Source organism: Scheffersomyces xylosifermentans (genome assembly GCF_036884685.1).
Source record: "Scheffersomyces xylosifermentans strain CBS 12540 chromosome Unknown RJT20scaffold_5, whole genome shotgun sequence".
In the NCBI taxonomy this organism is placed as follows: Eukaryota; Fungi; Ascomycota; class Pichiomycetes; order Serinales; family Debaryomycetaceae; genus Scheffersomyces; species Scheffersomyces xylosifermentans.
This window is the reverse complement of record NW_027042943.1, coordinates 1,226,810-1,242,051: the sequence shown is the minus strand read 5'-3', so window position 1 is coordinate 1,242,051 and position 15,242 is coordinate 1,226,810. Positions and strand designations below refer to the sequence as shown.

Here is a 15,242-nt window from a genome sequence, read left to right as displayed (position 1 = left end):
AAGTAAGAGGGTCTGTCATTCTACTACAGACGCGAAACTCGCCATTTTTATGTCAATACACGGTGTGGTGAAGCAAGTACAAAATTTGCATCTTCTGATTTTCAGTCAGCCTTCGAAGGTGTTCATGCGCAGAGTAGTCTGAAATTGGACATGGAGTGATCTGGCGTAATGAACAACATTGAAATTTCACCTTGCCAACCATAGCGCTACTGCTACAAGCTACCAGCAACACTTCTGATACATCTGGGATCACGGACAAAGAACCAATTTACTCCACTCGCTATTTGTTCAATGGGGCTCATACCACGAGTTCAAGTTCTTCGAAATGGCGTAGAACTACCTGTGGTGTCCAATGGTGCTTGCCAGCCGCCAATGGGCAATCTTGGACGGTTTAGCTGTTTTTATGCAACCTACGCCCAGGTAGTCATAGCCAAAATTGGTCATGCTAAGGGGTTTGGGCATTGGTTTGAACACAGGCATTGTTGTATGTATTATTAAAATTTAAATATTTAATATTTACTATTATTGATATTATGGCCATTATTATTATTATTTATCCAAATGTTGTTGTTGTAGTTGTTTTCGTTCTTCAATTTGTGGATAGAATGCACATTTGAAATTAACACAAAGTGCCAGGACACGCAAACCTTCCTTACGTTGCTCAAATCCTTTGCTAACAAGCATAAGCTAATGCAGAAGATCTCCGCAAAGGCTTGGTTTGTGAAGGAATGGGCAATGGCAATAAACAATAGAACACATCCTAATAATATCACGACCTGTAGAAGCTCAGTCCTAATAATATAAGTAATTTCTTGTTTCTTGATCTCTGTCTTAGCATTTTTCTTCTTCTTGACGTCTTCACATAAATCCAACCGTCACTGGAAGGAGTTACTCTAACAACCGGAGCGTATTAGCGTACAAACCTCAATAGCTAACGGAGCTCGTTGCTATAGCTTGACCAGATACTCCTAACCCATCTTCACATACATACATAAATCCATTCATTATACAGACACTCGCTTGAAATCACATTAATTTTATTGATTAAATTCAATATTTGACATTTCCATTTATTACATTGATCCACCTACCTACACATTATTTAATTCATTGATTCATTCATTCATTTTATCCCTCCATACCCGGTCGTCTCCTTCCTCTACTCGACCACATATTTATCTTTGATCTATAATTATCCCAGTTTCGGTTTTCTGACACTCATTCCGTGAAACCTTCTTTGCTTGGACCAAGTCCATTGTCTTCCCGATTACGACCTGTCCTCCAATAACAGGAATATTGAAAACACTGACAAATCCTGCTTGGTTACAGTGGCAATATTCTTTATTTCTTCTGTTCGGGCCTCCCAAAAAAAAAATACAACCTCCATTGTCTCGTCGAATATCACCATCCAGTTGCTGGTTAGACCGGTTCAGAGATCTGTGACGTATCTACCCGACCATATTAATATTATTGATTCTACCATTGTACAAATATACCGTTTTGGTTAATTAGCAATTTCTTGATCTGGGGCTTTCTCGTTGGCATTATTATTGGCATTTCCTTTCTGGTGCTGTATTATATATAGTTATATATATTACTTCTTGTCGTTCTGGGCTACCTCTCATTGCTACCACTTACTTTTGCATCCCCAAGCAGCCTTTGTATCGTGCACACTGACTTTTCATCTTCAGGCGCTGTTGGTTATTAGCTGATTTCCTTTAAATCAAGCTTCATTTTCTTATTTTCTTTCCATTGGCTTGGATAGTACCTTTATTTATCGTCTGTTGGTATCACCACGGTTTTCTACAGGTACATTGATATCATAGGATTGAATTTTTTAGACATTCATTCAAGGGGTTGTATTACCAGAGTCTCATATTCTCCAACAAGAAGTCTACAGCTGGACTATGCTACACAATGAAGAGCTCACTATGATCAACACCACTAATACCAATAATAACACTAATATTACTAATAATATCTCCATCATGGACCCGTCGCGTCCTCTGACCATATCTCCAACCAATGATCTTCTACTTAAGAGACCTTCCAAGCGTGATAGACCACTCAGCTCATGCTTGGATATGCAAAACGACGACTATGTCAGTATCGAATCAGAATTGGCTCTGCCTTGTACTATGAATGGCGGCACATCTTCGTCAGTACCGACAACATCAGAGATCTACTCTCCCTTGTTCAATAGGAAACCATTCAAGAACCTCTCTAATCTCGTTCTTCCCAACATGAAGAAGAAGCTAACATCGTCAACCAAATCGTTCACTCGATCCATGACTGCTGTTACCAAGTCTTCCCATAGTTTCTTTCTGAGCGGGACTTCAAATACTAATGATGAAAACTCTATGAGTACCACGACTATAACCAACAATACCAACGACCCCAATTTCATGTCTTCAGTCGCTTCGGGTATTCCAATGGCTTCCAGTAGTAGTGGTCTTGGAATTAGACTCGCTCATGACGACGCCGATGACTCTGAAGACGACGATATGCCCCATTCACCCACTCAAAAGCGTAACGCTATGAAGAGCAGCTCTGACTCTCGTAACAGTCAAGCTATAAGAAGAATTCACTCAATGTGCCAAACAACAAAGGAAAAGGAAAGCTATCACATGGAAGATAACTCTCATTTGAAGAATACTTCCATACGTACATTCACAGTAAAAAACGAATTGTTACCAAGAATCGACGAACATGAAATGGATAAGATCATCTCAGGAGAGTATAAAGACGAGTTCGACGAAATAGTCGTGGTAGATTGTCGTTTCAAGTATGAATATGATGGCGGCCATATCCTTGACGCCAAAAATATATCTACCAAAAAAGACTTGGAGACTGAGTTCTTGAGTGGGCTTCATAAAGATGGTCCAAATGAAAAAGAGAAAAGACGTTTGGTAATCTTCCATTGTGAGTTCAGCGTATTCCGTGGCCCTACGATGGCCAGTCACTTAAGAAAAGTCGATAGAAGAATCCATATTGACAGCTACCCATACTTGAAGTATCCAGATATCGTTGTCTTGGAGGGCGGCTACAAAGAATTCTTCAGAAAGTACAGCAAACACTGCTTTCCAAGAGGATACGTAGAAATGAAGGACGTTAACCACGAGAAGAATTGTGAAAGCGAAATGCACAGAGTAAGACAAGAAAGCAAATTGACAAGAGCAAAATCGTACAACCAATTTGGAAGTGATGATCTTCCTATTGCTCCATATAACCACAACAGATCGCGGTCATATACTACAATAACAAGCGAAAAGATTCTTAAGAGACAGAGGTCCGATACTGGAGTGAAGACATTGAGTGTCTCCAGTGTTGGTAGTGGTCTCAAGCTCGCCAGAGCTTCGACTTTTTCTTATGACCAGTCTATCTTTGCCCATAATTCATCATCTGAAAGTATCGTATGGTCCCCTTCTAACAATGCTTCTGCCAACTCGTCGCAGACTACTGTCTTCGATCAAGAATTCCAACCACCTTCAACATCTTTCAGATCTGGTCACATGAAATCACTTTCCTCTAATGGTAATCTCTCGTCCTCCAGCGTTTCGATCAACTCTTCTATTTCTTCGATCTGCTCTGATGGTACTTTTTCATCTACAGAGTCATTATCAGACCTGTTTTCATCCCCAATGGGTGAGTTATCGGACTTTTTCGAGCCTAAATCAAGCAACCTTACAAACTATATGAGAAACATGACTACTGGTCCTTCTAATAATGGCTTCTCTAATTCTACCGCCCTTAGTGCTAATGTATTCAAGCCAGTGACTAGGAAACCATCTGCTCCGGTTCCAGTATTGCCTAACAGAACACCCTCAATGAGCAGTATCTCGAATACTTCTAGCAACTTGGCCGGTGCAGCTACTAGCAACATCATCCATCACAACTCGCATAATGCCCCACATTCAACATTCAAATTCCCGAACAATATTAAACTGAAGGGATCTCGTCATAACCTCAATAGGCTCAACACAAGCGGCAATAGCTCGTCGAATAAAACAATGATTTCAACTCCGCTGCTCTTGCATTCATCACCAATTATCAGCTCCCCATTGTCAACAGCTACGCCAGTTTCCACCCTCGATTCTGGCGTGCATCACAGCTCCTCCATCATTGATCCAATCAACGACACTCCTGTTGACTTCACTGTTCCGTTCTTCCCTAAACCTAACATTCGCCACACTAACCACGTCAGAAAGCGTTCTGGTTCTTTACTTTCATCTGCTGGCGGAGGACTTTATAACTTCATGTCGCTTGACATAGACGAGGCAGACGAAGAACAGGATGATGGATTTTACTCACATAACAGTAGCACACTTAAATATGGAGGAAAGGATAATAGTAATTCAACCCTTCCAACTCCAGCTGTGTCCGCATTTTCTCAGAAGAGTCCATTTAACTAGTTGTGATCTTAAATCATACCTGGTTTCCATAGGTTAATACTTAATAAAATTGCATATATTATGACTTGTAGAGGCGTGAATGCTGGATAATGGCTGTGAAAATTACAATTATGTGCGTATAGTATTATAAGTATATATACAGCCAGACTTTGAAGACTGGATTCACTTCCCAACTATAAACGAGAACTTATTGGCGCTTACCATAATACACAGTTAGGTTAGCAGTCTACACAATAGCAACATTTCAATTATTCGTAAGCATATATTGCATACCCCACCAGTAGGGAATAAATAACTAAACTAGCGATAATAAATAGATTTTCATAATTTAAAACAGTTAACAAAAATTCAGCTCAATATCTCCAATGCTTAGATCTTGGCACTGTCACCGATCAACTTAATGGCGGCATTGTTGATGGCAATGGTGCCTCTCTCAACAACATGGGTCTGGAAAGTAATCACATCACCTTCCTTCCAAGCAAGAACTCTCAAGGTCTCACCAGGGTAGACGATACCAGTGAATCTGACCTTGATCTCACCGAATGGACCAAACTTGTCCAACAAGACCTTAGCGGACAAACCACAAGTGGCCATACCGTGCAAGATTGGGTTTGGGAACTTAGCAGCAGCGGCAAATTGTGGGTCAATGTGCAATGGGTTTCTGTCACCAGTCAATCTGTAAAGAGCAGCCTTGTCAACGGAAACTGGGACATCGATGGAGAAGTCTGGGTCTCTCTTTGGAGCAAGGAATTGTTGAGTAGCAAAAGTTCTTCTCTCACCGTACTTCTTGGTGTTACCTTCACACTTTCTGATGAAGAAAGTAGCTTCGTTCTCGAAGAGAGCCTCACCAGTTGTGGAGTCAACAGACTTAGATCCGTGGACAACAATGGTGTTAGTACCCTTTTGAGTAATAGCAAGTGGGTTGAAAGATGTCTTGACACCGGCTTCAACTGGGATTGGGAACTTGTGGATCTTGATGTAGTGCTCACCGTGCAACAACAACATTGGGTTGAAGTTCTTCAATAATCTGGCAAAAGTAAGTTGGGACTTGCCAGAGTTGAAGGTAGCCAAGTGACCGAAGGTTGGAATAACTTGGAAGTCTTCATTGTTTTCGTAGACAAGATGTAATTGCTTAGCAGTAGCACCAACAGAGATGTTGTAAAGAATGACTTCTCTGTCACCGTAGTGGAAGACTGGGTCTTCTTCATCATCATCGTCATCGTCTTCTTCTTCCTCTTCTTCGTCACCATCACCAATGGCCTCCAAGATAGACATGGAAGATTCGGTGGTACTCTTAGGGTTGGCAGTATCCTTTTCGAAGTCTCTAATGTCATCAAGCTTGTCACGGACGAATTCAGGAGTGACGTCAGCAGCATGCGAGACGGCACCCTTGGCTCTTTGCCATCTGGTGTTACCGATCCAACCTCCACCAGCTTCGAAGGTCTCACCGGTGACTTCGACATCTTCAGAGGCCAAGTAGACTAATAATGGAGCAACTTGGTCTGGGTGGTACAAGTTCAAGTCGTCCTTAGAGAAGACAGTCAAGGTCATGGCAGTCTCAGCGTGTGGAGCGACAACGTTAACCTTAATGTTGCTCTTAGCACCTTCGATGGCAAGGGTCTTGGAAAGACCTAAGATGGCACACTTAGCAGAAGCGTAGTTAGCTTGACCGAAGTTACCGTAGATACCAGAAGTGGAAGAAATGTTGATAACTCTACCGTACTTCTTCTCCAAGAAGTGTGGCCAAGCGAGCCTGGTCAAGTTGAAAGTACCGATCAAGTGAACTTGTTGGACACTGTACCACTCTTCAGGGGACATCTTGGCGAAAGATTTGTCTCTCAAGATACCGGCATTGTTAATCAAGATATCGATAGTACCGTAAGTGTCGATAACGTTCTTAATGATGGCTTCAGCCTCAGTAGCAACGTTGTGGTGGTCGACAGCAGCCTCGCCACCAGCAGCCTTGATTTCAGCGACGGTCTTAGAAGCATCCTTGAAATCGTTCACAACAACCTTAGCACCGTACTTGGCAAAGAACTTAGCGTATTCCTTACCCAAACCGGCACCAGCACCAGTAATCAAAACAACCTTGTTCTTAAGAGAGATCTTTGGAGCACCAGAGTTGTCGTTTGGTGGTAATTCTCTAGCAGCTCTGGTCAAACTGGCGTAGTCGTTCAAAGCTTGTGGGTGGGTGTTCTTCAAGAGCTCTGGCTTCTTGGAATCATCGAAATCCAAGATTTCGCTGAATCTCTTTGCCACGGCTTCAGCAGTGAACGTCTCATCTGGCTTGAACAAGACACCTCCGGATCTTTCCCAACGGATTTGACCGTAGAAACCAGCAGCAACCTCAAAGATTTCACCATTGACATCACTTTCTTCGTGGGACAAGTAGAGAACCAATGGGGCAACCTTCTCTGGGCCCAACTTCTCCAAAATTGGAGGAGGAAGAATGGTTTCAGTCATTCTGGATCTGGCCAATGGAGCAATGGTGTTTGCTCTGATGTTGTATCTTTCACCTTCTCTAGCTAAGGTTTCAGCAAAACCAATCAAACCGGACTTGGCAGCAGAGTAGTTGGTTTGACCAAAGTTGCCGTACAAACCGGCTGGCGAAGAGGTGTTGACGATTCTACCGTATCCTTGCTTTCTGAAGTAAGGCCAAGCAGCCTGGGTGACCTTGTAGGCACCGTTAAGATGGACGTCAAGGACCAACTTGAAGTCCTTTTCGGTGATCTTCTTGAAAGAAGAATCTCTTAAGATACCGGCGTTGTTGATGACAATGTGAACGGTACCGAAGTTCTTGACGGCGGTTTCGACAATCTTTTCACCATCAAGAACGTTGTTGTAGTCAGCGACAGCAATACCACCAGCGGCCTTGATTTCGTTGACAACAACATCGGCGGCAGCAGAATCACCACCAGCTCCGTTAAGAGCTCCACCCAAGTCGTTGACAACGACCTTGGCACCTCTTTTGGCGAATTGAAGCGAGTAGTACTTACCCAAACCACCACCAGCTCCGGTGATGATGACAACCTTGTCTTTGAACGATAATTCACTCATTGTGATGCGGTTCTATAGTAGTGACAGATGTATAGGTATAAACTATATTGCGATAGTCAACTGCAATATCAATTATATAGACAAATATCCACCAGCTAGTAGAGAATTCAGAAAGAAATCAGAAATCAGAAATCAGAAAAAACAGAACCTTTTACCAATCCCCAATTGGCACCCAAGGAATTCCTCGGATATATATATATACCCCAGTAACTGAAAAATCGCCAATGCGATTATCAACGGTTACAGCAGCAAACCAAAAGAGACACCTCCACCACTGTCCACCACGCAGTCTCCAGAACTCGGCACCAGCACCAGTTCCATGGATGCCTGCGACCAGGAAGGCACAAAGCGACAGACTGGGGGAGTAGTACCGAGCGGAAACGAGCCAAAGAGGTGCCAATGGCATGGTAAGAACAGGATGTGATTTTGCGGGGACAGCATACCCCATACGGTAATGTAATAAAGTTAGTAGAGGCTACTACAGACAACAGAGAAAACTGTATAGACACAGGCTAGAATACATGGGAACACCATGGAAGAGAACGGTTCCAGAGGACAGAACTGTGTACAACAAAGGGGAGCTTGTGAAGGTTTAAAGAAAAGCTGGGGAATAACCGAGGATTAGAGGGGAGCTCCAGGGGAAGCCAACCAGAGAGACATGAGACATGGGAACAGGAAAAGGGTGTGTGGAGGAGGGAGTTTCATGATCTGGGGGTGTTGAGCTTCATGTGTTTTCTTGGAAGAACTGGGTGGGAGGGAACGATGATCGGTATTTCATTGGGGCTGGATAGGTTGGGTAGGTTGCATTTTGGTATTGTATGATGATATTGTAGTTTGTCTTGTATTGTAGTGTGTCTTGTATTGTATAGTTAATGCCTGGAAAATTAATGAGACTCTTCCACAATATGACTTTTCAGCCTACAAAACTAGCCATTTTCGAAGATTCTGGCTTAAATTGATATCCTGAATCCTTTGGTTTTCTCTATCTACTTTTCCGTATTTCCCCAATTCCTCCCCATCACCTTCTCTACATCACCCCAGTCCCCAATCCCCCAGTCCTTATAATCTCGGATTCTCCCAACTGCTAAATTACCCTCGTCTCTAACCCCCCCTATCACTCTGCTACGCCCTACCCCAGAAATCCTATTTCCGACATAAATGCCACACCCAGACCACTCCGGATCGGTTACATTCACACTCCTTCAAACACACTAGCACTACTTTTCTTTCGTCCGTCGGCAATCCCACCTCGTGACCTCCACCACATGATGACTGTGGTTGCCCCTCTCTGGAACAAAGGCTCCCAATGCATATGCCCATCCTTGGTATTGGTGACACCCATCATGTCTTCTACCCGAGGTCGCTCCAAAAGCCGGCAGATACCTGCACTCCCGAGGGTCAGGTGGAATTTTTCACATTTTTCATGAAAGAGAAGTCAGTCTATGTAAGTGATAGAGACACGACCTGTGGCTCGAACAAAATGTAAAAATGAGAGAGAGAGAGAGTGTGTGTGTGTGTGCGTGTGTGTGTATTGTAGTCACGTGATTTACGTTTGAAGATTTCGTGTTTGAGGTGCTTTTGTGGGCTGTTCAGTTTTGCAACCATTTAAGGGATTTCAGTGGAAGTAAAAGGGAAGGATGGATGAAAAAGCTGGAAGGTGCATAAAACTGTTAAGAAAAGGCTTATGATTTTTAGCGCTAGAGGTTAGTTTGTTGCAAAGTGAAGTCTCTATATACATATATAATGAGTATAGTGCAATGAATGAATGATTTCCTTTCAATGAATGATTTCCTTTCAATGAATGATTTCCTTTCGATGAGGAGGCATACTTGTACACCTATATGAAGTCCAGTAACTTCACAACATGTCTATATTGTAGTTATGACGGATATTGGTGAACTTCGGCAGTTTACTGTACCATTCATAAGTCTCGTCTTATCTGATCTCAGATCTCAGATCTCCTGAATATACCATGACGTCACTATACTGACTAGGATATGTCAAATTGACAGATTTACAAAGCAGGGAACCAGTTCTACGTCTACTAAAAGATGCGAGTTAATGTTTCAATCAATTTACTTAATTTATCGAACACATATTGCAACATGTAACTGTAAGTCAATAAAAGCAAATAATAGGAACAGGTATTCTACTTCGAGGATATTCAATACACCCTGATTGTACTAATCGTTCCTCGAAGGAACTACCCGAAGCCAGAAACAAATCATGGACCACCAAAATGGTATGACCATCATCAGTATCAGGTGTAATATTAATCCACTCACCCAGTTGGCCCTTTGTATCTGACAGTGCCACGATGTCAGATCATTGTACCATATAAGTGAAAACTTTCACCTCGTGCTTAAATGCTCCACTCATATCATCTCGGTCTTGGCAAGTTGAACTAAAAAGGACACATGAGACTTCGTATTTAAGGTATACTCTTCTACCCTCTGATACTACATACTTTAATTACATCATTGGCTATTTTCTAGGCCTCGTGTGAGACCCTATCACTATCGGGTAAAAAATTCGCACCTATAGACCGGATTGGTACATCAATTATGAGAAGGGTACATGTGTCTTCAATGACGGTACATCGAAACATGTAGCAGGCTGTGTATAAAGGTTGTATTCCGTGGGAAGGTGGCTATATTTGGTTTGAGCTGAATCTGGCGTGTTTGTATTGGTGGAATTAGGAATCGGATACACATCTTTGAATGCAATGACCTTGATTCTAATGACATCTCCAACCGTGCATGGGGCCCTTCGATAACATTGTGCATATCGGCCTCGGACAGAAGCAAGTTGCATTAATGCCAATAAAATACTATCAATGATCGAGAAGATTATTACCTGTTATGACTCTCTGCTAATGGCAAGTGGCGCCGAAATCTTAACTGAGTCATCGGATCTACGTCTACTTTTACTAGGACCGTTGGTCACGTCACTCGGCTTACACGAAATGGTCTTATCGTAGTGGGCATGTGCAGGCCACGGAATGCAATGACTGCAAAATATCTCCGTATAATGGACCTGTGGATCGATATGGGATCTTACCAAAGCTTTCAGTATAAGTAGAAGGATATTTCCCTGAAGAAGTTATGTCTGTTTTGTTCTCCATTCAGGTTAAAGTATAATCACATACAACCAAGCTCAAAACAAACAATACTTGCTTATAAGCTTAAATTCACTACTTACAAGCAATTACTTCACATTCAAGAATGACTTCCTCCATCCATAATCTTCAACAATTCGAACTGGAAAACTCCCTTTATCTCAACATAGCGATCATCTCAATTATTTTATTCCTTGTGATGCTCGTTGTTGTTAGGCTCCTTGCATGGTTTTCGTCCTCTGCTTGTGAGTCAGTGCTTATCACAAGCACCGAACAGAGTGAAAAGGCAATTATTTCGAATAAATTGGACCTAGAAGCTCAAAAGGGGAAGTCGCCAGACGGATTCGCCGAAAACATAGCAGTGGTGAGTGAAGAGGGACCATTATTGAATTCCGACGACACGCTTTTCCGCAAACAATACTTGATGAACTACACATTTGAAGTGAGCCCAGCCATTTTCTACAAGGGAAACTCAACCGATGCAGCCAGGTTTCCTAGAAGGAGATCGAGTCTTTCTTCATCAAAACTCCCCATTGTACCTGAATCTGGAGAAGAAGAAGTACAATACAGGTCTCTCTTTGCTTAGAATCCACATTTTAACTGATGGCATTTCGACGAATTCATTATATTAACTTCTTTTTATATACCCATTGTTTACTCCGGAGTACACTGTGTTAGGTATTCCATTTTATTATATAAACACTAATAGGATGCTGGACAACTATTAGTCTACAATATACAATCAGCAATATACAACCAAATAAAATACAAACAATACACAATAATCACCCCAATTTATTTATGCTCCGCTGACCTTCAAGTAAGTGAATAATTAACGAGGCTGTGCATAAATGACATCTGTATAGTTACCATTGTGCAGTATTAAGCTTTTCTCCTCTGGTAGGAAGTATTAACTAAAATTTTTGTAACATTGACAGGAAGTTATGTTACCCCAATAAGAGGTGATAGATAATAATAATTCAGGAAAGTGAGATATCCCAGGAACAAGAACTTTCAATCAAATTGTGAAAACTAAGCAAATGGTCGTCACCGATAATATGGGTGAAAATAACTTCCTGGAAACAGCCACATATCATAAAGCAAAATGATTGCTTCCGTCGGAAAGAATGAAGACTATAAATTTTAATGATCCAACCCAATTGGTTGCAACAACTTAGTCAGCAGCTGATACGGATTTAAATATTCATGATCAATTATTGTACAGAATTGTTTTCGTAGCGCTTTGGTAATTTGCTAGGAAAATCTCTTGTCTACGGCCTAGGTCGAATTGTGGATTCTCCGTTGTATCCAAACCCAGTCCATGTTGCTATTGTGCTATTTATTGGTCTCCCCTGAACCATGTAGTGTTATATGGTATTTCAAAGTAAAACAGCATTGGCATACTGAGTAGAAACCCCGAAAAAATATTAGTGCTTTCCCCACAAAAAAAAAAATAAGAGAGTAACAACTCGTTCCTTAAAGGTTCCTTAAAGGTTCCTTCAAGGGGACATTGATGTCTCTCTCCGAGAATGGTAGCAATTCGTGAATTTGTAAGATTACTTTTTATCCGAAAAATTGTTACCATATTAGTAAATTGATAACTACCCGACATACTACTTCGTTTGGTGTTGGCTTATAAAAATTCTGAAAAGGACGAAGGTATTTTTTTACGATAAGAATCTAATCATCTATCCTGTATATAATATTATACATGTTTTCAAAGGTTATGATAAGAAAGTTAACCTGGGTTCTACAGACCTCAATGGGTCCAAGACTCGAAGAAGCATAAGCTAGCGTAATGTTGTCAGAAGTGAAGCGACCTGATTTCAAACTCTAGAGTTCTAATTTCCAAAGGTGAGCTCTTCCCTCACCCTCATAACAACAACGCAATATGACATCATCGCTTATACGCGTTATACATTTGGCAAATATAATTGAGATCGAGATTAACGGGCGGATTGTAAAAATATAGCCAAAAAATATGGGGTAGATTCCTTTCACGAGTCATCTATATTGCGAGTCATCTAAAAACCAGATTCAAGACTCTTTATATATAAACTGATGTCTTTTTCAATTTTCAATATTCATTGCTTAATTGTTCAAATCAAAATGGCTGCGATCCCCAAAGAAGAAAATAGGCCGAAGGATAGTAATTATATAGTGTTTTATGTCTTTGTTGGATATTGCATCATCGTAATTATTCCATTTTTAATAGCTATCACTCTACAATTGATTGGAAGTTGTTTCTTGCAATTTGCCAAGGAAGCTTGGTCTCTTTTTATCAAGGACCTCCAATATTTCCACAATGGACTAAACGTTTTATTCAGTACTATGTTGGAGCAATTTGAGGTTTTAAGTGCAAGTGAGCTAGAACAAGATGATAAAGATGATGAATCCATAAACGAAAATACTCCACTTCTAAATTCAAGTATTCAAATAGAGACTCAAACTGGAGGAAATGACTTTCTGCTGGGGCGACTTGGTTATGGAATTAACAATTCAGCATTTTGGTTTGTATGAACATTTGTTCCGGCTGTTCGTTATTTAATCAACATGCTATAGTGTGACACAACTTCGATAGACTTTTGGTTCAATATACCAAAGTGGGTTTTATATTAATGTTCTATTTTAATGTTCTAATTGGAAATTAATATTGGATGGGTTCAAGAATTAAGCTCAATATAGCAATGAGAATTTAGAAGATTACATTGTTACTTTTATAAATTATATACGTAAAGTACCAAATATAAGAATTAACTGTTATTTCTTCTTCATAGCTAATCTCTCTAACATACAATAGTAAGTGATCTGCTAACTGTAGTATCTTTGGGAGCTATTACTTTCCCAAAACTATAGTATGGGGAAAACTTTTTGAATTTCCATATATATTTCATATTTCACATTTAATTAAAGAAGTTATAAACCTCTTCAGGAACATAGCATCTGACTGGGTCACGTATTCTTCCTTATCTCTCCTAGGTCCCCACACCCATTTTGGACTTCTTTAAGGCAGGTTATGCCAATTCCTAATCCACAGTTTTTGATTGCAAAATAATAATTGAAAAGTATCCATTTTATCAACATCCCCACTTTTTTGAAAAATATATAAACCCAAATTCTTCCAGGGTTCTTCTTTATTTGAACATTACTTGTATTCTAGTAAGAACTCATATCAAGCCTTAAAAATAGCAAATGGCACCAATTACATCAAAAAATGATACCAAGGAAAGCTCAGACATCTTCATCTACTTGCTAATTGCCTATTGCAGCATTGTCGTGATTCCATTTGTCATAATTGCTACTTATCAATTGGTCAAGAGCTTCTTTGAGTTATGCTCTATTGTGGTAAATATACTTCAATTGCATCACAATATTGTCCAGGAGTTATTGTGGAAATTAAGGGAATCCTCTGATGACCTTTCAGTTCTTTTCGGACCCCATATCTTAGAAGAGGACCCTTTTCAGGAGTCCTTGGTGGACGAATACGTATGGATCAATGATTGGGAAGTTTTGGAGGCATAATGGAGAAAGCTCGAAAACTTTTGAACAGCAGATACTTGGATACTTCTTGAAACAATCAGAGAGTTGGAATTAGATTTTGACTTACGAATAAGGGCAGATATAACTGTATAAATTAATACATTTTGGACTATTTAGTAGTTAAGTATATATGATTTTGAATCATAAATACATAAAACATCTTTTACTATTTACAAGTAACTGATATCATCAGTCAAAGCACTTTCTTCAATACTTAGGCTTGCAGCACCTCATTGCTTCTTCGCCTCTTCAATATCATCAAAGTCGTACTTTCCCTCTAAGATATCGTTCAAGCTATCCTGAATCAATGCACTTTCCTCATCCATGGGTATTTGACTTAACTCTCTCTCCTTATCATACCCACCCATTAAAGCCTTCATCTTCCAACCAAACTCCTTGAATGTAGAAACATCCAATATCCAACACGATCCAAATATCACCATTGAAGAAACAGATCCACACAATATGGTACCAGTTCCTACCGCCACGGCTGCATCTGTAGCAAAATTGTAGCTTAAAGGCGGAGCATGGTTCCCCTGAAACAAAGTGGGTATATACTGTCTTGATATAGTGGATTTGTGGGCAAATCTAGAGGCAAAGATAGTCACAGCAGCTGATCCCATGAAAAGCATCATCTGCTTTTTACGGCGATCTATATACTCATCTGAAGCTTCTCCGACTTTAAAATTGTATTTACTCAAAAACGACTTCAACCCCGAATGGTTGGACTTACTTGGGGCTTCTTGACTCATCTATAATACTTTCTACTATGCTATATACTACTACATCACCATCAACTTCTACAATAAACCAATTTCAGTAAGGAACTTTTGGTAGTGAAAAATGCCTAGACTATATGCAGAACATATTATAACTTGGAGACTCTAACTAACGGTGCTGGTGTGATATACTTAAGTTGAGTGGGGTATTGAATTGGTTGTATACGTTATGTCTTGTGGGGTAGTCGCTTGCTAGTACCTGAAAGATAAGCTAGGATTTGCAATTTTAGTAAATCCTGCGGGGTTGGTGGTATACCACGAAGCTTAAAGAATCGTAGACCCCACCTTATCGGGGCTGTAATCCTATACACTCCCTGTCTACAGTGACTACTGGAA

General features: G+C 40.5%; 6 protein-coding genes across 6 annotated transcripts; 4 read left to right on the top strand and 2 right to left on the bottom strand. All coding sequences in view use genetic code 12, as the record gives it.

Moving 5' to 3' along the window:
- Window positions 1-1,931: 1,931 nt before the first annotated feature.
- MIH1 (putative tyrosine protein phosphatase) lies at window positions 1,932-4,412 on the top strand (the record flags this gene model as incomplete). The annotated part of the gene is made up of 1 exon (XM_064919757.1): window positions 1,932-4,412. The coding sequence occupies one exon, from the start codon at window positions 1,932-1,934 to the stop codon at window positions 4,410-4,412; it is 2,481 nt and encodes an 826-aa protein (XP_064773851.1).
- Window positions 4,413-4,539: 127 nt separating this feature from the next.
- FOX2 (bifunctional hydroxyacyl-CoA dehydrogenase/enoyl-CoA hydratase) lies at window positions 4,540-7,589 on the bottom strand. The gene has a single exon (XM_064920402.1). The coding sequence runs from the start codon at window positions 7,467-7,469 to the stop codon at window positions 4,782-4,784; it is 2,688 nt and encodes an 895-aa protein (XP_064773850.1). The 5' UTR covers window positions 7,470-7,589; the 3' UTR covers window positions 4,540-4,781.
- Window positions 7,590-10,554: 2,965 nt separating this feature from the next.
- RJT20DRAFT_141644 (uncharacterized protein) lies at window positions 10,555-11,382 on the top strand. The gene has a single exon (XM_064918638.1). The coding sequence runs from the start codon at window positions 10,694-10,696 to the stop codon at window positions 11,171-11,173; it is 480 nt and encodes a 159-aa protein (XP_064773849.1). The 5' UTR covers window positions 10,555-10,693; the 3' UTR covers window positions 11,174-11,382.
- A 1,314-nt stretch (window positions 11,383-12,696) lies between these two features.
- On the top strand, window positions 12,697-13,107 carry RJT20DRAFT_135753 (uncharacterized protein; the record flags this gene model as incomplete). The annotated part of the gene is made up of 1 exon (XM_064918425.1): window positions 12,697-13,107. One exon carries the CDS (start codon window positions 12,697-12,699, stop codon window positions 13,105-13,107), a length of 411 nt encoding a protein of 136 aa, XP_064773848.1.
- A 672-nt stretch (window positions 13,108-13,779) lies between these two features.
- Window positions 13,780-14,109, top strand: RJT20DRAFT_3430 (uncharacterized protein; the record flags this gene model as incomplete). Its single annotated transcript, XM_064919753.1, has 1 exon — window positions 13,780-14,109. One exon carries the CDS (start codon window positions 13,780-13,782, stop codon window positions 14,107-14,109), a length of 330 nt encoding a protein of 109 aa, XP_064773847.1.
- A 93-nt stretch (window positions 14,110-14,202) lies between these two features.
- On the bottom strand, window positions 14,203-14,924 carry RJT20DRAFT_129100 (uncharacterized protein). Its single transcript, XM_064917430.1, has one exon. The coding sequence runs from the start codon at window positions 14,877-14,879 to the stop codon at window positions 14,358-14,360; it is 522 nt and encodes a 173-aa protein (XP_064773846.1). The 5' UTR covers window positions 14,880-14,924; the 3' UTR covers window positions 14,203-14,357.
- Window positions 14,925-15,242: the final 318 nt, after the last annotated feature.